The 23247-nt window shown below is 40.6% G+C and overlaps 1 protein-coding gene across 1 annotated transcript in view; it reads right to left on the bottom strand.

The window, feature by feature from the left end:
* Positions 1 to 20385, bottom strand: part of spock1 (SPARC (osteonectin), cwcv and kazal like domains proteoglycan 1) — a 268384-nt gene extending 247999 nt beyond the window's left edge. The window contains exons 1-2 of the mRNA XM_017486158.3: positions 20146 to 20385; positions 19274 to 19456 (exon numbers count right to left, since the gene is read on the bottom strand). Coding sequence (XP_017341647.1) covers positions 19274 to 19453 — 180 coding nt within the window. The 5' untranslated portion in view covers positions 19454 to 19456; positions 20146 to 20385. The remainder of the gene's footprint in view (positions 1 to 19273; positions 19457 to 20145) is intronic.
* Between the last annotated feature and the right edge of the window lie 2862 nt (positions 20386 to 23247).

Below are 23247 nucleotides of genomic sequence, written 5' to 3' on the forward strand. Positions count from 1 at the left end.
CACCAATGGTAGCAGAACTGCCATGCAAGGCGCTAACTTGCTATCGAGAGCAACTTGGGGTTCAGTGTCTTGCCCAAGGTCTCTTCGGTATGCAGAGTCATGTGGGCCGGAAATAGAATAGCTAACCCTAAGATTAGTGAACAACCCGCAATACCACCTGAGCCACCGCCGCCCACAATATATAATACTGTTGTACCACTTATATCACACATATATAGTATCTTCATATACTTTACTTCTGTAACTGTATCTTCATATACATGCAGAAGTAAAGATGTTATTGTTAGGACTGGACCCCCGCGACCCAGAACAAGACGACTTTTTATTATCATTTTCATTGATGAAAACTGTTCATCAATGACTTTTTTTTTTTTGTATGACGATTAATTCAACCTTGTGTTCAAATCTGCGATGAACTATAGTTAGACATTTCTGAGTGCATTTAAAAAAATAAATAAATAAATAAAAAGACAGAAATGTCACAACTGGTTGATTGTACAAAAGTGAAAACTCTTTTCCCTTCATCACTGAGAAGACACTGAGAAATAATTAGAAAATAAATAATTAGGGCATACTGTGCACTCAGTATGCACCAAAGAAGGAGAAGGAGACAGGCAAAGCAAATAATGGAAATGTGCATGTGTAAAGAGATATAGCAAAACATATTACTGCATTTACAAGTATTGAATGTGTATTCTGGATACTGTGCAGGAACAAAATTTGATGGGTGAAAAAAAGACTAAATTGACTAAAACTGTTCAGTTATAGTTGGCTAAATTTGCTGTCTTTTTTTTTTTTGGCAAACTAGATTTGAATCGAACAATAAGCAAATGACTAAAATATGACTACAACAAAAGACAATGGACTACAACTACATTCAAATTAGCTATTAACACTGAAACCATGACCAGACTCACAGAGGCCCCGATCAAGACCAGATTTACTAGAGCCAGATGAGGAACAGGCACCCTGAGAGACTCAGACCCTGACGAAGATTAGACCAACCAAGCCACAGTACCCTCAACAAGATCAGACCAACTGAGATCCAGACCCCAACCAAGATAAGACCGAATGAGCTGGCCAAGATCAAACCAATCAAGACCCAGACCCCACCCAACATAAGACCAACTGAGATCCAGACCCCAACCACGATAAGACCAACTGAGATCCAGACCCCAACCAAGATAAGATCCACTGAGATCCAGACCCCAACCAAAATAAGACCAACTGAGATCCAGATCCCAACCAAGATAATGCCAACTGAGATCCAGACCCCAACCAAGATAATGCCAACTGGGTTCCAAGACCTGGCCAATATCAAACCAATCAAGACCCAGACCACAACAAAGATCAGACCAAATGAGACCCTGACCCCAGCCAAGATCAGACCAAAAAAGACCCAAACCACACCCGAGATCAGACGAACTAAGACCCAGACCCCCACCAGAGTCAGATCAACTGAGACTAGACTGCGGCCAAGACCTAGACCTCAACCAAGATGACACCAAACAGACCACAGCAAGATCAGATCAACTGAGGCCCAGACCACAACCAAGATCAGACACAACACCAAAACCCCTTGAGGCCCAGCCCTGGACCAGCTCTTCAAGATGTACGACTTTGCTGTTTAAGGCCTCGTTTTTTAACTTTACCTTAAACACATGTTCCTTGTGACATGATAGTCTCCATTTACCAGTGTAAATATACTACTGTATTATATTGTGGTTTCCTACATTACTACTGTTCTTCTTATGCTTCCATAAGTCTTGCTTCCTCAGTTATTTCTATTTCTAGTATTTTTGGCTTTTACTTTTACCGATTTCATTAATATTTGTGTCTTAAATGTAAAAAAAAATCCACCCATGTTTTGCAACCCGTTAATAAGACACTCATAGATTATAGCAAGCTACCCTTGTGTTATAGCTATTTTGTTTTATTTCATATGAATGAAGTTGAATAAAGCTGCAAGTTCTAACACTGTTTTTCTGTTAAATAGATCTGTTGATAACTTTTATGCTAGTTGGATCTGTTGTTGGCAGTGCAGGTTTTCATTAAGTCAGGCATAAAAGCAGCACTGTAAAACATTACAACCATGCTTTAATCATTCAATCATTTAGGAGCTAATCCATTGGGATTTGTAAATCTCTCTTGATTAAAGAAATAAAGCATGCCGTTTTATGAGAATTCAATATTCATTTAACTTCTTCTGCCTCCTGTGAGCTCTGGGCTCAAAGAAACTGAACGATCATTGACCTAGGAACATATATTGGGCCTTAAGACATGACATAATAGGGATTCAATTTGTCTCTGTAATTTATCATCTTGTCATTTAAATGACTGTAATCAACCATTTTGCTATTGATCAGATAATAAAGAAAACAAAACGCTTGTATTCGGATGGCTTGACCTATCGGCATAGAGCAGTGTAGTGGAATTGATATGACAATCTACACTGGTTTGATGATGTGACTACAGTGTTAACATCATTTTCCTAACAGAGAGTGAAATGTTTCAGTCACAACGCTAGAAAAATGTGCCAGTCTTCACTCTGCCATAGTCATTATCAAGGTGAATAATGTGTGACTTTCATCTTCATAATGAATCTGCATCTAGTTGCTTGGATGCTGGTCAGGTCCTCCTCCTGCAACCACTTAGCCAAATACACAGCAGTGACTTATTGAAATACACTTTTAATGAACCCAGACACACACACACACACACACTCATCATTCAAGGATGCACTTCGCTGAACATCTATTACTCCTCCATATATTTGTTTCCTCCACTTTTTCTCTTCATCCTACTTTTCTCTTCTCCTTTCTGCCTTCTTGTAAGTCTCTGACCATCCCTCCTCTCTCACTCTCTCTCTTTCTCCCTCTCTGGCTGTGAGCTGCTTGATAAAAGCTGCCTGGATGACAACTCGTTTCACACACCACTTATTACTGATGAAGCTCTGCTCATACAGAATGATCCCTCTCCTTTACCACCTCATTCTCTCTCTCTCTCTCTCTCTCTCTCACTCACTCTCTCTCCCCCCGAGTCGGCGAGCTCTCTGCAGAAGATTAAAAAACGATTTTTCCAAGAATGAACATCAATAAAGCGTGAGCATATGTGTGAGATGACTCGACACCGGACAGGCGAGAAATCTCCTCGTGTCTGAACGTCTGTCAGACTCATGGAGAAGAGGTGAGTTTTCTGAAAGCTGATTATCCAGACTGTAAACTCTTCATATTTCATTTCTAATTCACTCACCCCTCCTCTTCAAAGTGAGAAGAAAATTGCACTCGGATGCTGAGTGTGTGTTGATGAAACTGTGGAATTATGTGTGGATGGACAGCAGACGAGAAAATCAGCCCAAGAGCACGTCCCCGCAGACCGAAGCTTCTATCAGTGAGACCGTCATCCTTGTGCCTTGGGCAAGCATGATGGAACAAACAGTCTGCTTTCCAGCGAGCATGCTTATTAGATTGGTGTGATGTTGGCCTGAATTTTGAGGTGAATACATCAGCTTATGGAATTCGCACAATTCCCCAGCAGTGTTTGACAAAAGATAGCTTATTCTAAGTAAACGTACATGGCAGTATTACATCGCCTTGACCAAAAAAAAGAAAATGCTATAATTTTGCATCACTGAACTGTATTTCGCAGCTAACCAAAAGCTTAAAAGCTAATAGGCTGATTATCTGTTAGAACCATTGCGCTATATTACTCAACAAACCCAGTTTAATCTGACGGAGCACGGGAAAGTTAAACACGCATGATCTCTATGGAAAATTCCTATTCCCATTGGATTTATGCTGATATGTGAGCAGACAAATTTTATCAACAGCCTAGGGATGTCACGATACCAAAAATCTAGTAGTCGGTACCGATACCACCAAAAGTACACGATACCAAAGTCGATACCACGGTGTGGTATAAAAAAAAATTTTAAAAATTAAAATAAAAAAAACTCTCCTGGAGGACATCCTCCTCTGGGTGATACTGGCAAAGAGAGAGAGAGAGGGAGAGAGAGAGAGAGAGAGAGAGAGAGAGAGAGAGAGAGAGAGAGAGAGAGAGAGAATGTGGGGAAAGAGAGGGGGGGAAGAGAGGGGGAGAGAGGGGGAGAGGGAATTTTAGTTATCAAACACTGTCTGACAATGAGTCTCCGGAGGTGCACTCCTAAACGCACACGCGCACACACACACACACACACACACACACACACACACACACCTTATACACTGAATGCAAGCATTAGTTTAAATTCACTGATATGGTGGCAGACCAAAAATATTTATTAAAAGCATGAACATTTGAATAATTATTAGTGACATTAGGTTACATTTAGCTGACAGGACACAGGCTGAATGGCGATGCGTGGTGGCCCATTCGGAGGTAGTTTATAACATTGCAATGTGTTAGCGGCGTTAACAAATAACTGGCTATCGCAAATATTACATGGAGCATCCTACATCCATTATCCTACACAGGGTGTTCCTACAGGGGAGCCTGGGGACCATCCCATCCCAGGGCACAATTGCACACACACTCACACACCAATTCACACACTATGGACAATTTAGAGACGCCAATCAGCCTACAACACGTCTTTTGCACTGGGGGAGAAAACCGGAGTACAATAAAAACAACAAAATCTACTAAGAAAATGGTCATTTCAGCCCAATTTTGGTCTACAATTTTTCTAAACTCAGTGCTTATTGTAACACAATCTTAGCATAGATGTAGTGCTCAAACACCATTTTCTTGAATTCAAGCACAGCCTGAAAAGTCTTGACCTATTTCTCACAAATGGTTTTGCGAATGCATTATTGTCACTCGACTTCAATACAAAGCTCCCACTTCACACAAAAGCTATACACTATAGAAGTGGGATCTAGATTGAATAAATGAATGAATGAATGAAAAAAAGAAAAAAAAAAAACCACGTACTTACTACCATACGTACAGGGTACAAAACTTAAATGTGAATCAGATAGTTGAACATATAAGCGTGGAATATTGTATATTTAATCAAAGCAACTGACTGTCTAACAAAACTAATTCAATAGCGGATGTGCTAAATGCATTGGTATGAGGCATCGTGATGAGGAATTAGTCGTGTGTTAGGATGCCTTGTATTTTTCATACACTGCATGCTAAAACAAAAGCCTATCCATCAATGTAAGCTGCAGTGGGTTTAAATGAATAATGGATGTGACTGACCTCGCCTGACTGCTACATGAATATCAGTATAGTGTCTGGCAGAAGTAGCACCGTATGTGGATAATTGTGTTTGGATTGAGAAATGAGTCCTTTAATGAGAGGCACAATGATTTATCTACACGCTGTGTTCTAATGCACATGTACACACACACACACACACACTGTATATTATGCACTGATATTCATGTAGCAGACAGACAGGGTCAGGCTCATCCATCATAGGCCTTCATTAGAGATCGGACTCTTCAGCCAAACAAATTGCAGCCTTGGGTTGTGGGGAATAGAGAGAGAGAGAGAAAGAGAGAGAGAGAACATGCACACACAGGCCTGCGGCAGGGATTGAACCCCCTGACCCTGGAGGTGTTAGGTGAACGTGCTAACCACTAAGCCACCGTGAGCCCCTACAAAGTCACGCTAGATAACGGTGTGCTTCCAACTGTGTGGAAAGATTTTGTGGAAGGTTTATGTATGGGTGATGTTCAGGTGTCCAAAAACATGTGGCCATATGGTATATGTTATGTGTAACATAAAGTATGTCTTTCTATATCATTTCTTGCTGTTCAATTTTGGAGTTTTCTGTAAATGAAATTCAAGCATTTCATTTTGGCAATGCAATCTATGGGTTTCTATATATTACAAATAAACTTGAACATAATCTAATTTTATACACTTCCTTAATTTAACATTTTTTTTAATTGTTAAATGATGAATTATTTGTAAATGTTGTAGTGAAATATCTGTTTCTTATAATATGGTTTTTGCTGCACTGGGAGAGAGAGAGAGAGAGAGAGAGAGAGAGAGAAAGAGAGAGGAGAAGAGGAGATGATGGTGATAATGAAGAGAGTAGAGAACATTGTCCAAGAAGTGACAAACAATGCATGCCGACGAGATGATTGCCAGAATCAGAAATGCTGAAGACCATATCTATGAATAATGCACGTAAGAGCAAGAGAGAGAGAGAGAGAAAATGCACAAAATCGTGCTTCTAATCTATTACAGATCACTGATCTTGTAATGAAACTTGTAATCAACATAATGTGTACAATTTACACAAGCTCATGAATGTTTTCTGCCTAATTTATTAATCATTTTTCTTTAAAAGCCACACACTGCATTTTTATATAAAAGCATGCAGCTCAATCCCAGTTTATCCCACATGTGTATTTATTTATTTAATTATTTTGGCATGTTTAGATATACCCTGTCCATTGTGTACCCCGCCTTGTGCCCAATGCTCCCTGGGATAGGCTCCAGGTTTCCCTGTGACCCTGAAAAAGAGTAAGCGGTAGAAGATGGATGGATGGATGGATGGATGGATGTTTAGGTATACTGTTACAGTTTCTGATGAACATGGTTGTGTAGGGAATGCTATACGATTTTCTTCATTACACAGGACAATCTGCCAATGGCAAACTGCAGGCATGAGTGCCACAGGAATGTATTGACTTAGAAATCCAATAATGAATCGATATGTTAACCGAGCAGTTTGCCCTCTAAAGCCTGCAAGGTGAATCACAACTGTGATGATTTTGTTGAAATTTAGATTTCCTCGTGAGCTGCTTTTGAAGGCAGGATTCGGCAGCTTTGTTAGCTTTAACTGGGAGTGTAGATCATTTTCAGTCCATTTTTCTACAGTTTATGTGAAATGATATGGCTGGGTCTTGAAATTCTTTACACCAAACTGCATCTTCAAGAAATAAGACTATAGTGTATATAGTATGATTCCAGCACCTGCTGATTTTTATACAGGAAGTACTGGATTTGCTCCATCACATAGCACAGTGCAGCATGTGCAGGTATGTGTAACACAACCTGATTTACACTAACAAGCTTTTCTCCATAATAAAGAGGGCAAATCCAATTAGTGAAGCTGGGGGTTGGGATGCACGGTTCAAACATATAGAGCTCGACACTCCAGCTCAGCATGGTGCAGCTGTGGGTAAACTGACAAAAATAACATGCATATATTTATATTAAAGACTCTGGCAACACAGATTCAATAATAAAGTTAGACATATAAAGACATATACTGTAGAATTACAACTAAATGCCTCTTTTTCTACCTGATCAGAACTGTGCATGGTAAGTTGAAATAATTTGTCTATTTTCCTGGTGCTTCAGCACTCATGAAATGTGATAAAGATTGTGGTTTAAAAGCAGCACATTTAGCATGCCCGGTTTCATAAAATGGTTTATGATAAGCTTTACTTTACTTTCCTGTCATTAAACTGAATTATCAACCATTTAGTGTCATGAGTTTTGTTGTAGAAGATATGTACCTTTTGTATTTTTTATGACATTGTGAGAATATACCATAGAGAAAAACAAGAACAAACATGGCCAGACACCATCTTGGCTTTTCAATGTCCCCATGTGTAAGTAATAGGTATTATAAAAATGTGTTAACTAGGAAAGTATACAGCTTGTCTACCTTTAAAAAGTGCAATGCATACATCATGATGATCTCAATCGTGGTGCGACTCTCATTCTGCTAATTCTCATTCCTATCAGTGTTTAAATACCACGAGGTAGAACTATAAATTACTGCATTAAAATAATGCCTGTAAAATGCTAAAAATACAGTTTCACTCGGGTTCTGGCACAAAAAGGCTGAGTGAATATGAAAGAAGTCACGTCAGTTTCTGTGGCTTCCATAAAGGGGGAACAAATGGATCATTCTGATAGGTTTTTTGGTAGTCTTGACATCAGCTGTACCAAATATAGTCCCAGCCAGCTCCAATCTGCTCGAAGAAAATGACAGGAAAATGATACTCGGGAAGCTCTTAATCGAAAAAAAAGTTGTTGTTTTTTTTTTTTGTTTTTTTTTTTTTGTAGATGACTGTAAACCAAGACAGATTGTAAACCAATGCAGTCACAGGCTATAGCTAATTAAGAAGCTATTTAAGGAATTAAGTTCATAAGTGCTTTATATAACTTGGATTAATATTCCTGATTGAAGTTGCCACAGTTTTCAAATACTATCACTGTAACACAGTAAAAACTTTTAGTTTTTAGTCTTTTGAACTAATAGAGCAACACAAGTTTTTTAAATAAATAAATAAATAAATAAATAAATAAATAAATAAATAAATAAAGGTGTGATGTGGGAGTGTGGGAGCTTGACATGTTCATTACAGGAACCCCTGAGAGAAGAGGTCAGAGCCCAGGCAGACAAAATGAGTGCAGGACAATCCATCCTCAAAAACACAAAAAGAACAGGGAGTTAACAAGGACGAGTTAAAACTAAAAAAAAATAATAATAAAATAAAATAAAAATAAATAAATAAATAAATAAACCTTATATTCGGGAAAACTAGGAACTAGGATACAGCAATGGTCACGACTAGAAATAATACAGCTCACACTTGCATCAAATACTCAACTGTTCACCAAACCATGATAAATACACTAGCTAATCAAAAATAACAAGCAACAGATGGGACTAATTAATTGTCATGGCAACCTGAAGTGAGCACTGGTTAAGCTGACCATATAAAGAAACTCTCAAAATCCCAATCTTCCCCCCTCTATAAAACACAAGTAAAAAGAAAAATGAGTTAACCATACACTTTTAGAAAAAAAAAAAAGTGTTCTTCAAGAGGTAAGAGAATTTAGGGCTCGTAGCTTCCAAAAAAACGTTTATGACAAGGTATGGGGTTCGACACAGAACCTTCAAGAGGGATAACAAAGAACATTTAAAGAGTCTAAATTTCATGAACAGTCCAAATCCAGTGGCACTGGAATAATGAATGCCTTGACAGGAAACAAAAAGGCAGAGAGAGAGAGAAGAGAGAAGAGAGAGAGGTGCAACACCCCCTACCCTAACAGAGGAAAAAATGTTTCGTTTTGAAGGCATACAAACAATAAACTTGAATGACATCGTTACTTTTTTCTTCTCTGCACAAAGATAGTCAAATGAGAAAAGAAAAACACATCTGCATAAATATAAACAGAGGAAGCCAGAAGCAGGAAGACAGGAAGGCAGGAGTATAGAAACCTAGAAACAAGAAGGGGACAGAACAAAGTAAAAATACTCCTCAGTGTCTGTCTGCTGTATTTTGTAAGAGAGTAGCTCTTGGAACTTGAATATTTTCCCATACACACACTGGATTTTAGAATAGTATGGTTTGTTTATGTGCAGAGAAATGAAACTCGGTGGAGAAAAAAAACATTCACAAAAGATGTATTTGTGTTTCACGTTTGTTTGTTGTTGTTGTTTTTTTTTATTGCCCTTTCCCTCCTTCCTCTTTCTCCATCTTCTCCACCAGAGAGTGTGTAGGTTGAGCAGGGGTCATTATGAGCTGTGTGTTGCGGAGAAAAAAAGCAAGTGAAACTACTTTATTCTGCTAGTGAAGCTCACCGACATAAAACGGGAAAGGAAGAGTCATCAAACACACACATACACATTGTAAGCAGAAGAGATGATCATGCAGGTATTTTTAGCTCTCCTCCATGCTGAAGTAGATAAGGACACATAGGACATCGGGTCCAGACTCAGCCTATTTGGAAAGGATTGTCCCCGCCAGGGACTCATCAATATTCTCCCAGGGAAAAGGGTGGCAGAATAGAACCCGGCTAAAATAAAAAATGTTCGATTTTGACAAACCTGCAGTTATAGATCCAGTGATCTAACTATTCAGGATTAACCAGACTGATGCTGGGATAGTGCTGGTGTCACAGGGGCATAAACCATGACAGCATAACTGACTATAATATATTCTTGAAGATGGTGACATTGGTAGAAGACTGATCCATACTTTATGATGATGTGTTTCATCAATGCTCTACAATGGACATAGTTATTTTTCTGAATAAGATGCATAGTGAACAAGTGAGTATTTGGAGATGTCAATGTTTTTATTGTTCAGGAAGATCATTACTCAGAAACGTCTCCTACTCCATGGGAATAGTCATGTGCTACTGCATTGTTGCAAGCAGTCCAGTGGTGGCAAGCAGTAGTAAGCAATTCATAGCCCAGGGATGTGCTGTGGGCCACTTGACTTGGCTAATGCACATGGCTTGATGCCCCCTTAAATGGTACAAGAGTTGCTGGAGGTTACTCCTGACATTACTTTAGGATGTTACTGAACCTGGTAATCTACTGAAGAAGGGTAGAGTTATGAATAACTTCAAAGAAGAGTCACCTGCAATCTCCTCTTTGAAAGCACTTTAAAGTGAATCTCCCTTTTGCAAGCAATGGGAAGTGTGTAAACCCTAAAGTTTCTGGGTCTAGGGTAACTGTTAAGAACAGCAGAAGGTAGAGAGCTGTAGATGCAGTGAAAATAGTAGAGCACAAAGTGTCAAGTTCTAGGATAGGGATTCTATGATGCTATCTCCATTCCATCTAACTAGCTTTAGTAGTACACAAGCATCCCTCGCTACCATTATGAAGGAACGGGAACCCTCAATCACATCCTGAATTGCTGTCCAAAAGTTATGAGGGAAGGCCTATAACATCGTTGAACCCGAAGCCCATCAAAGATACCATCTGTAGTGCCAACAAGCATGGCAGATGGTCAACCCCAACAACACTATAAATCAGGATCATCAAGGCCAGTGTGTTGCAAAGTGCAAGAGCAAATCTACATCACACTACTGCTAGGGCACAACCGGAGGGTACATAAATCTCAGCTGGGTCATCTGGGTAAGGGTGTCTAATGTCAAAATTCCTGAAACAGTCAATGGCCCATTCATTTCTTTTCAATAACAGCTTTATCCTGGTCAAGGTGGACCTGGGAACACCGGGCACAAGGTGAGAATACACCCTGAATGGAACATCAGTCCATCACGACCCATCATATACACACTTTCAGACCTATGGACCCAATTCGCCTGCCGGAATGATTTTGGGAGGTGAAAGGAAACCAAACAACCCGGAGGAAACTCACATGGACACTCGAAATTCCACACAGAGAGTAACCTGAGCTCAAGATCAAAACAGGTACCAGGTGGCCACCATGCCAGCCAGTTTACATTACTGATGTGCTTTATTTGTTTCCCATAGACAAAATTCGCCATAAGCTCTCCAAAATTACTGTACTTTAGCATACCATGCATAGATCTCTCAAGACACCATTTTAAACCAAGGTCAGTTGAAAACCAAAGTCAGTCTGGAACAGCCTCAAGTTGTAAAATACTGATTTTGCTTGTTAGCATACAAAATAGCTAGCCAATTTACTTAAATAGTAAGTAAGATGAGCAAGTAATCTAGGGTGTTAGAAAGGCACTATATAAATTAAACAGAATATAAAATAAATAACCTGCCATTGCCTTGTCAATTCCTATAATTTATTCAGCTACTGTTGATTAACTGTAAAATAAACAGTGCCCTGCAACTTCTTTCGACCTCACCGTTTAATGGGTTTTTGTTTTCTTTCTCTCACATAATATGAGTCAGACCATACTCAGACAAGTTTAAATGTAGAGCAGCAACCATATTTTAGAACTTGCTCGTGTTGACTAATGAATATTAATGAATAGTCTGCTTGGTAGTCTGCTTATGAATATTCATAGACTGTGGGCGGTCAGCAAAAATGGAACGAGGACTGGAGAGACAAAGAATAACACTCCATAAACCAATGATTTAAAAAATATATATAGACATGATTTTCAGAGTTAAAAACACTTCAGCTAACACTCAGAAGTAACAGGAAAATAATAAAATATAACACCTTTAAAAGGTGTCAAATCCCTGTAACAGCAAACACACACACAGGCACAGAGACACACAGAGACCCACAAAGACACAGAGACCCACAAAGACACAGAGACACACACAGACATAGAGACAGACACAGAGACAGACAGACACACACAGAGACAGACACAGAGACAGACACAGAGACAGACATAGAGACAGACATAGAGACAGACACAGAGACAGACACACACAGACATAGAGACAGACACAGAGACAGACAGACACACACAGAGACAGACACAGAGACAGACACAGAGACAGAGACACACACCGAGACAGAGACACACACCGAGACAGAGACACACACAGAGACAGAGACACACACAGAGACAGAGACACACACAGACACAGAGACACACAGAGACAGACACAGAGACAGACACACACAGAGACAGACACAGAGACAGACACAGAGACAGACACAGAGACAGAGACACACACAGACACAGAGACACACACAGAGACAGAGACACACACAGACACAGAGACAGACACAGAGACAGACACAGAGACAGACACAGAGACAGACACAGAGACAGACAGAGACACACAGAGAGACACAGAGAGACACAGAGACAGAGACAGACAAGAAAACTAGCCCATCTCCCAGCATGTCTTTGTTCACTTTTCTAGGTGATGGACTGGCCAAGAGTCTGCAGTGCAGTCAATAAAACCAAACTGCCTTACACACACACACACACACACACACACACACACACACACACACACACACACACAACCAACAACAACAACAACAACTTCAAATATAAAAAGAGGTCAAGGTAGCTCATATTACTGTCTATGCACACACACAAACACACACATACATACATACATACATACACACACACACACACACACACACACACTTCACACCCAGGTCCCAGCTGAGCCACAGCACTAAAATATTAACTGTCAGCAAAAAAACAAGCTGCATATGCATGCCCCTCACCCCAACCCAAACACACACACACACACACACACCTTTCTTTATGTTGTTCTCCCTAAGCATCAGTTGCCAATTGTCTGATAAATTGAAGGACTGATTTCACCAGTTCCACAACACATACATACACATTATATATAAACTACACAATTTACTGGCGAACACAAGCCAATTTTTTTTTTATGACAAAAAACAAAAACTAATCTACCAGGGGAACTTGAAGTTCAAGGTTCCATCAACTTTATTGCTTGTAGGTACAGTTACAGCAGTGATGGTAAAGGCTCCTTTATGATCATGACACCTTTAGATGTTTTTGTCCTGCTGGCCCCACCTCCAATTACCATTAGTCCCTGTTGGTATCAAAATTGAGCAGGTATTAATAACTATAACTGTACCTTTTTGTACAGAACCAATTGTGCTTTTTTTTTTGGTGCAAAGGTTCCGGCCCCAATTCTCCACCTGACACCAAATAGAACCATATTTCTCTCTGTCCCACTGTCTCTCTCATGTCTAGCGTCAGCAGCTCATCAGTACTGGAACAGCAGCATTACAGCTGATTTAAGCAGGTCCGTGTGTGTGTGTGTGTGTGAGTGCGTGTGTGTGTGATTTCACAGCTGAGAGAGCACAGTGTTGGGGATTGTCAGAGAAAGCGAAGGAGAGAGACAGATCCAAGGGTTGGGGGTGGAGACCTTAGCTGAAGGAGCAGCGAGACTCAGTGTACAGAGACAAACAGATTCACAGAGCAAAATCAAAGAAAGATCGAGAGAAAGATAGAGAGAGAGAGAGAGAGAGAGAGAGAGAGAGAGAGAGTAAAAGATGCTGACACTACACTAGAGTTTAAGGACCCTTCATGGTGTTCCACTAACAGGCCTCTTTACTCTAGTAGCAATAAAACATCAAAACACTGAGCCAAATGTCACAGACCTTTCCTCACTGCACCTCTGCTCTCATTCTCTCTTTCCACTCTCAGGCTCTCATGATCAGGCAGATTCTGTGTAATGAGCTGCATGCAAGCACAAGAGGCCCAGAGGAACCAACACACACACACACAAAGAAAGAAGGAAAGATTAAGAGAGAGAAAGAAAGGACAATGGTGAGTCACTAACAAAAGCTTGAGCACTTAACAAACACACACACACACACACACACACACACACACACACACACACACACACACACACATACACACTTCCATTTCTCCCATTTAACTCCACACTTAAAGCTTATTGTAACCAGTTACCCAGAATACAACACTGTTATTTTAAATAAACCCTTCAGACAACCATTACAGCTGTACCTTTTCTTTTATTTTCACACAATACGCTCACGCTAAGATAGCTCCTGCATTTCCCTCTGAGAAGCGGCGCGGACTTACCGTCACACACACAATGGAAAGTTCAAAACATTACTTTCAGGACATAATTCTTTATTTTAATCTGTTTCAAATCTATCTTTCTTTCCCCCCCAAAAAATCTCCTGGTCTTGCCCACAAAGAGAGTTAAAAAGGCTGAATTATTCCCACAGAACCCCAACTGCAATAAAATAGCTGAAACCTCTACATTAATGTTAGCTTTTAATTACCTGTCAATTCAGTAAAAAAAAAAATGTTTTCACTGTATACACATTTAATCTGTATCAGTACAGTTACCTCTTTCTTTTAACTCTCGCTCAGTAAAAAATAAAAAAATTAAAAAGCTCTCTGCTCTTCTCTCACACCAGTGCACGCCTAAAAGCTTTTAAAACTACAGTCAATTGCAACTCAGTAGATTTTCACGGGTTTCACACCGTGTGCTGTTCGCAAACTGAAACCTTACACTCATGACTCTCTGAAGATACTTTCAGGCCCTGTATACACTAGTGCGTTTTCGTTTGAAAACGATCCTCGTGCACACTGGCGTTTCCGCTGTGTTTCAGAAACGATCTCCGTCCACAGTACACGACCGAATACGCAGGTCACGTGACCATTCATGCACACTGGGCATGCGCGTACAAGTTTAAACAGGAAGTTGCTTGCTAGTCACCGGGACGCACAATAAACCGGCGGTCCATGTAGGGCTTACGCTGCTGGAAATGAGATTTGTTGCCGATTGCTCTAATCATAGCTCGCCTCTCGCGCATGTAGGCAGCTGCAGTATTATAAAATACAGAATTTAACTGCACAATTTCTGCTAAGAACGACAACAAAGCCAGCAAAGCTTGCGGTTCAGTCTCCGTGCTGTTGTGTATACTATCAACGTAGCGTAATGGTCACATGGTAGGAGCTTGATGAATCAGGGATGAATACGCAATGATCCAGAAGACACAATCAGGGGGCGAATGTGGGGAAGCCACGCCTTCGTTTCCAAAAGTGTCCGTTTTCGAGGGTGGAAAACGCCAGAGTAGTGTAGACGACAGGCGTAACTGTAGCAACAGTTATGCGTTTCAAAACGAAAAAGATAATGCGCTAGTGTACACAGGGCCTCAGACAAAGAAAATGCAATCACAACAAAAGCTTACAACACTATTACTTAGGTTTTATACTGTATATAAAAAAGCTAGCTCTCGGGCTAACTTACTAATTAATATCACATACACAAAGTGATATTACTTAAAGATTTTCACATATGTGCAGCTCAACATTAGCTGTTATTGCGAGATTTTTATGCATCAATGTTTTACATTTCCGTTTCTACATAACCCGTGAACGCCATTACTGTAAACAGAGCTCTGCCCTGAAACAACCCACATGAGCACATTTTCCATCATGCATGATCAACATATTTGCAAGGCAATCCAACATGATACTGATAAAAATCAATGAGCCAGCAGCACAACAAAAACAAGATGCAGAGCTTTCACTGGCGTTGCAGCTAGTGATGGTACATGTGCTGAGATGTGGGATGTGGATGTGGGAGAGGAGCACTATGTCCATGCACAGTGAAGTACAATGTAAAATATATATATATATATATATATATATATATATATATATATATATATATATATATATATATATATATATACAGAGAGAGAGAGAGAGAGAGAGAGAGAGAGATAGATAGCTACATTTACTTCTAAATGAGAACACTGAAGCTTGTAACACACTAACAGCCTAATTATTAGTGAAACAATTAAGATAAAGTAAGTGAAAAGACGTTATACTACTATGCTGCGGAATTCTCAAATCTGATTGGTCAGAAGGTGGTGATTAATTTTCTATAAAAGCAGCTCTGACAACAGAGCTGGGTGCAAGGCAAATCACAGGTTTATATCACATGTGCTCCTACTAATACAACTGTATGGTGGACGCGTCGCATTATCTAAGACTACTAATAAACAGATGTAAAAAAAAAAAAAAAGAAGTCATGTTGTTATTTAACAAGAAACCATTGATTTGGTGAGATTTTAAGATTATTTGACATTTTCAGCCAAGAGAGTCTACAGGACAAAGGACTTCACACGTTCCGATTTCATTCCACTTAACTTCAAGAAAGAAAGAAAAAAAAGAGAGGCTATGCTGAAAAAAAAAGGAGAAACCCTAATAGGATTTTTACAATGGTTTTAATGGTTATAATGGAAATTGTATTGGTTTTAATGGAAACTGTAATGGTCCCTGTTGGGATGTACTGGTAATTTGATGCCTTCAATTGGTGGCATGTTATGTCTAGTAAATACCATTAAGGACCAATAATCGTAATGGTTTTAATGGTTTGTAATGGTATTTTGTAGTGGAAACCATTAGAATTTCTGTGATGGTTTCTAATGGGTTTTTTTCAGCAGGGTGGTGCCAGAATGTCTGTTTATAGCTGTTATAATGTATGTGATAATAAGAGCTAACTTGTGTCACGTACATTTGAGAACATTAAATGTAACTATAAATCATATATAAAAAGTATGATGTGTCATTATATAATTCATAAACACTCCTAACATTAGCAATTGCTGTGCTACACAATGAATAAAACACATAAGGACATGCTGTTATAGAAAAATAATCAACTTGGAGGTTTTAACAGCAACTCTGTTTCACTTCAGCGTGCTCCCATGAGCTTTATTTCTTATATGAATATTCCTGTTTGTAGATGATTGACAGCTCTGCACCTATACTTTTCATAGATATCTAATTAAAAGTGCAGTAAATAGTTGGCGTCACTTTTATGACAAACACGTACACGGGTCGCTAGGCAAACATGTATTATCAGACTACTCGGACTGTTGGGATGACAGCAGAATTGAACATGGAGTACACTACACAAAACGTATTTTGGGCCTATTACACAACAAGTGCAAACAGCAAACAGTTGTGTACATTTATCAAACAACACTGGACAGAAATGCTGGATCAATGAAGAATAGGATTGAGCTTTTTCATACTGATCCATGGATGTGTTTTATATGATGAAAGTGCATTATGGTGATTGACCCAACACAAATCTTCAATATGAACACATGACTTGGTTGTTTTTAGGGACACTGCAATTGCATCTGTGAAGGCTCACCTACGTTGACAGTGTAAGCTGTCAGAGAGTCGGCTCAGGTCAGTGTCAGGTATTGATCAATGCTCCAAGCTCTGATATGGAGGTTGTATCAAAAAAGAGAAAAGCAGGAGTGGTGCAAACCCAAAATCCAATCTGATCTGGGACACTTAGACTTATTGCTAAAGTAACTCTCAGCTCGTATATATACAGACAGAGATTTTTACATTCCTGCATGGATACTGTGTTCATTCATTCATTCATTGTCAACAATCACTTTATACCGGTCAGGGATACTGCAGTGGATCCGGAGGCAATCCCAGGAACACTGGGTACAAGGTGGGAGAATACCAAGTGTACCATCTGCGACCTGCAGGATTACAAACCACGCCCCTTACAAGGTACGCCCGCTATTACAAGGTACGTCCAGAACAAATACGCAAAACATCCATCAGGACTACAAACCACACCCACTACTACAAGGTACACCCACACTTACAAGGTACGCCCACTATTACAAGGTACGCCCACAACAAAAAGGGTTAGATTTAGGGATAGTGAAACTGATGAAATGTGCACACATATCCTCTAGTGGACATGGGAATGCTGTGTAGTGTGATTTGCTAGTAGACGTTCCTTGTAATAGACATGGTTTGTAGTCCAGCTCATCTCCCTCCACTGATTTCCTGTAGCTGCACGCATCAAATTCAAGGCCTTGATGCTCACATACAAGAACTTGTCTGGAACAGCACCCCCCTACCCCAGCACTCTCCTTGAGGTTTATGTTCCCTCACGCAACCTGCGATCGATTAACAACCGACGCCTGGTAGTGCCTACTCAGAGAAGCTTCAGGTCCTTTTCCAGAACCTTCAAACTGACTGTCCCTCAGTGATTGAATGAACTTCCAACCTCAATCCGGACCACAGAATCTGTCACTGTCTTCAGAAAACGGCTAAAGACCCACCTCTTGTACTTAAATAACCCATTACCTGCCCCCTACACACACACATATATATCCATTTATATATATCCTCTATCCATCCAGCTTATCCACTTCAGGGTCACGGGGATCCTGGAGCCTATCCCAGGGAGCATCGGGCACAAGGCGGGTACACCCTGGACAGGGTGCCAATCCATCGCAGGGCACAATCACACACACATTCACACACCCATTCATACACTACAGACACTTTGGACATGCCAATCAGCCTACCATGCAAGTCTTTGGACTGGGGGAGGAAACCGGAGTACACGGAGGAAACCCCCGCAGCACGGGGAGAACATGCAAACTCTGTACACACAGAGCCATGGTGGGAATCGAACCCCCAACCCTGGAGGTGTGAGGCGAACGTACTAAACACTAAGCCACCATGCGCCCACACATATATATATTTTTAAATAATAACATTCTGCACTTACACTGGCGCTTACACCTCTACTCTGTGTACTTTACTCAATTAAAAATCTTGAATTGTAGCACAACTTTTATTCTTCTCCACTTCATACATCACTTGCTTGTATTTCCTCATTTGTAAGTCGCTTTGGATAAAAGCATCTGCTAAATGAATAAATGTAAATGTATATGTCTTGAAGGACCCAGACCGACCCTTCACGAGAATAAACCCCGGATGAGACGCCAGACCATCGCAGGGTACCATGCACACACGTGTTCACGCTTTCATGTAAATCCCCCTCACAGGAAACCAGGTTCAGTAAGTTTAGAAATCCAGCCAGTGCCTCTCAGTGCAGCTACAGTACTGAGCTCATTAGTTTCCTGAGGAGTTTTTCTGTCCTTTACGACTCTCCCGCCTTCAGAGCTCTACTTCATATCAGATTGATCCTACTGCAGGTACGAGTTAGTTTTGCAAAGACAGACCCGAGTGTGCGCGCGTGCACGCACGCACGCACGCGCGTACACTCGCTAAATGACTTCGAGCACTTTAAAGAAGTTTAACCAGGGACACTCACATCACGGAATTTGCTCCAGTACTTGTCCTTGTCGCTGATCCACTTGTCCGTGTCCGCCGTGTTCCCGTCGTTGTTGTTGTTGTGGTGGTTGTTGTTGTTGTTGTTGTTGATAATGATGCCGACCGCCGCCTCCGCGCGCAGCAGGAAAGCGGCGATAGGTAACAGCAGCACGCACAGCATCGCCTGCAGGTGTGAACAGAGGACACGTACATCTCAGACAACAAGGACAGAGTGGACACACATACCAATGAAGAGGACTTGTGCTCGTGAAGCCGCTCGTGCGCGCTTGTCTATCGTAATAAGAGCTCGTGCCTCGTTTGCAGCCTCACGCGCGCAGCAAATTCACAGCTTGCTGAATTAGTGAGTAATTTTACTAAGTGCAATTAACGCATCCAGTAATGAATGCTCACGCTACAGTGTTGCATTAACACGTGCAGCACTGGAATTAACAGTGGATTAAAACTGGATTAAAGGCGCACGATTTGGTTCATTAATTAACATTGCAATTCTTCTTGTATATAAACAACAACAACAGCTTATGAACGTCACTGGTCATTATTAGTCTATACGGATTATAAAAGATCAAAAGATGCCCCTCTGATATGATTACACAATGATCTGATGATAATAACATGATTACTGTGGTTTAAGGGGAACATGGTGAGAGCACACCAGAGCAGATGGACCGCTTCCCTCTATTATTATGAACGCCTCTCGAGCCAATAAAGGTGTCCTTCATGGAACAATCACAGAGAGGTGTATATAGTTATGCACAGTTATAATTAATCCTCATAGTAATAATAGGTTAATCCTCTCCTTTAACGCTGCGTCTTTCCCCCCAGATTGAATTTTTTCTATTTAGGTTTACTTACCTTGGATGGCCCGCGCTCGGATATCCGGTGTGGTTAGTGGACCAAGTTTTGGCAAACGGTGTGTGTGGTGGGGGAACCCAGAATATCCAAAGGAGCGGAAGTGGAAGCGTGCGTAACCAGCAAAGTGCCCAGCTACACTGAGCCCGACTGAGGAAGCAACGGAGGCGCACGACTGAACGGTAACCGTCTCCGCCCCCCTGCTAATACTTCCGCTCTCTGGCTCCTCCCCCTGCAACGCTCTTTCTCCGTCTCGGACTGCAGCAGTGCGTTTAAGTATTAAGAATCAGATATGTGAAATCTGGAGTCATATGGTTTGGAGAGCATACCTAATAAAAGTATAGCTTGTCATTATTAGATGTGTCTAGACCTGTAATAATCATGTAGCTAAAGATACCCTATCATTTATCATATTTAATATGAAATGGGTCTCTGTTTTAATTCGTTCGTTCATTCATCTCGAGCAAGCACTTTATCCTGATCAGGGTCTTAGTGGGAACAAAACTTATCCCTGGGCACTAGGCAGGAATACACCCTGGGTGGGGGCATCTCAGGGCATCTCACACACACACACACACACACACACACACACACACACACACACACACACACACACACACACACACACACACACATTTACACCTAGAGGAAACTGGAGAACCCAGAGGAAACCTACACGAACATGAGGAAAACTTGCAAAACTCCATACAGACAGTAACCTGAACACAGGATCAAACCAGTCACCCTGGACTCATGAGGCTACAAAGCCACCTGCTATGCAATTGGGGGTTTTTTTTAATCCTTTTCTGGCTGCATGTCAGATGATCATTTCTCTATTATTTGTTGAAGCAGAGCTCATAAAGAATTGGTATATTTAAACAAGAAAAAGGAAGACAATCCACTTGGATTTTGTTCCGTTTCATACACATTGGGTCATAAGAAAAGGTATGCACTCTAACCCTGCCTCTAACCCTAACCCGCTCAGACTGTTACAAGGCAAAGACTAAGACTTTTGGATCGTGTATTGAAAAGCTTCTGTCTCAGTGGGACAACAGTTCTTTGATAGAGTTGCCTTATTTGTGTGAGGTTGCTACTTTTAATGGAAGGACAAACTCAATGCAGACAAACTTAGGCGACCTATGAAGCATATATAGTGTCACTACAGGAGTGCGGGATCTTCTATGGGGGAAGAGGAAGGCTCGTCAGTGATTTTATTGCAATTGCAATGTACCTTGAAGGCAGCTGAGGAAAATTAGAAAACTGTTCTGTTGACAGGCTTTATGTGAATGAGATTTCCCTCATAATAAAATAAAAAATTTTATTACAATATAAAACTTTTTTTTTTACAGTAAAAAGTTATTTTAGGTTTGATATATGTTTTATATGCTGAACGAAGTTAGAGCAGGGTAGAAACTGAACTGTGTTGCACTGAACCCTGATAGATTCATCTAGGAGTCATGTTCTTATTACAGTAAACCTAAACCTCTTAAACTCTGGTCCTACAGTGAGTCCAACACACTCTGGGATTTCCCTGCTCTAACACATTTAATTTTGTTTATCATGTTACTTATCAGATTTACTGTGTTCTGGCAGTCAGATTTGGATGAGTGTAAACTGACAACTCTATTACGTGTATACTATCATGAAATTGCAAGTAATGAAATCGCATTTGAATGTACCACTTAAAGTGAACAAGACATGATTCAAAGTACAAGTAAGCCCTGGGTAGTACAGTATAGCAGGCACCACATACTCACCTGATGCAGGTCCCAGAACAGATTTAATTGTTGATGAAAATGAACCTAACTCTACAGTGTGGAGATACTGCCATCTCATGGTGGGATGAGACAATGCTTAATTTTTTTTCTCCCCTTTCTCCTCTTTTTAATTAAAGTGTTACAGTCTGATCTTTAATTAGGGTGCAATTCAGATATCTTTCTATAGAGAATGTAGACATGCGGGTAAAATAAATCAATGTAGTGAAATTCCAAATATCAACATGTAAAACCACTCCTCAGCAGTAATATAGTAAGTGTAGACAGAAGGCCATTCCAGTAAAACAGGAAGCTGCTCTGCTGGGTTGTTTTTATTTACTTATTTATTCATTATTATTTTTATATTATTGCCTGTCCTATGTACTCAAGCGATCCTTTCTGACTTCCGCATTTGATAGTAAAGAGGTAATAAATCATGAACCTGTTAGTCTTGACTTGCAATGCTATCATTCTCCTCAGCTTCAGTGAACGGTTAGGAACAGAGTCATCGCTTCACAGAGCGAGGATGGAGAGGAAGTGGCCAGGTGGAGCAGAGTGGATGGAGAGGAAGCAGAGAGGATGCAGAGGAAGTGCCCAGCTGGAGCAGAGAGGGAAAGGGCACACAAGAGGAAAACCCTCTAAAAAGTAGAAGTATAAATGTAACAAAATTGCTGATCAGTTCAGGGCTTCAGCTGCAGCTCAGTGTCATCTCTAAATACTGTAGGTTTGTGTTCGCTAACTTAGCTAAACAAGCATTAACCACAGTTTAACTACTAGCAAACGTTATCACTATTACTATCGTCACTCAAAATATGCTAAAAGACAGCATTATCTACTGTATAGATATAATACTAAGTAATTTAGCAAAGAACTATCCAACATACAGGATATTTAGTCAGGCCCGGATTAAGAATTCAGAGGCCCCTGGGCACAATGTCTTGTAGCCTGTAGATGTTCTCCATCATCCAGGATTCACACCACGTGATTGGAACAATGCTTTCCTGGACCAGCAGCAACAACATCAAGGCATTTCCCTGCGTAGGGTAACTCACAGCTAACCTCGGCTTCAGGTCGTGCTGCACTGCTAACACCTGCCTCCTCCAGTGCCTGGTTAACTTGCTCGTCATCTTCCACAAATTCTTCAGCCTGATACTCCTCCTGGCTCTGCTTGAAGAATGTTTGAATAAGATGGCACATGTCTTAATAAAGACACCTCCCTCTCCTCTTTTTCTCTTTTGCGTTTACTACAAGCACTTCTCTCAATCATGTTGAATTAGGACGACTCCCACAGTCCCCTGGTTCGGCTCTCTGAAGGCAGTGCGGGCTTTCCACATTTGCTCTTGACCAATTA

Source organism: Ictalurus punctatus, chromosome 14 (genome assembly GCF_001660625.3).
Source record: "Ictalurus punctatus breed USDA103 chromosome 14, Coco_2.0, whole genome shotgun sequence".
NCBI lineage: Eukaryota > Metazoa > Chordata > Actinopteri > Siluriformes > Ictaluridae > Ictalurus > Ictalurus punctatus.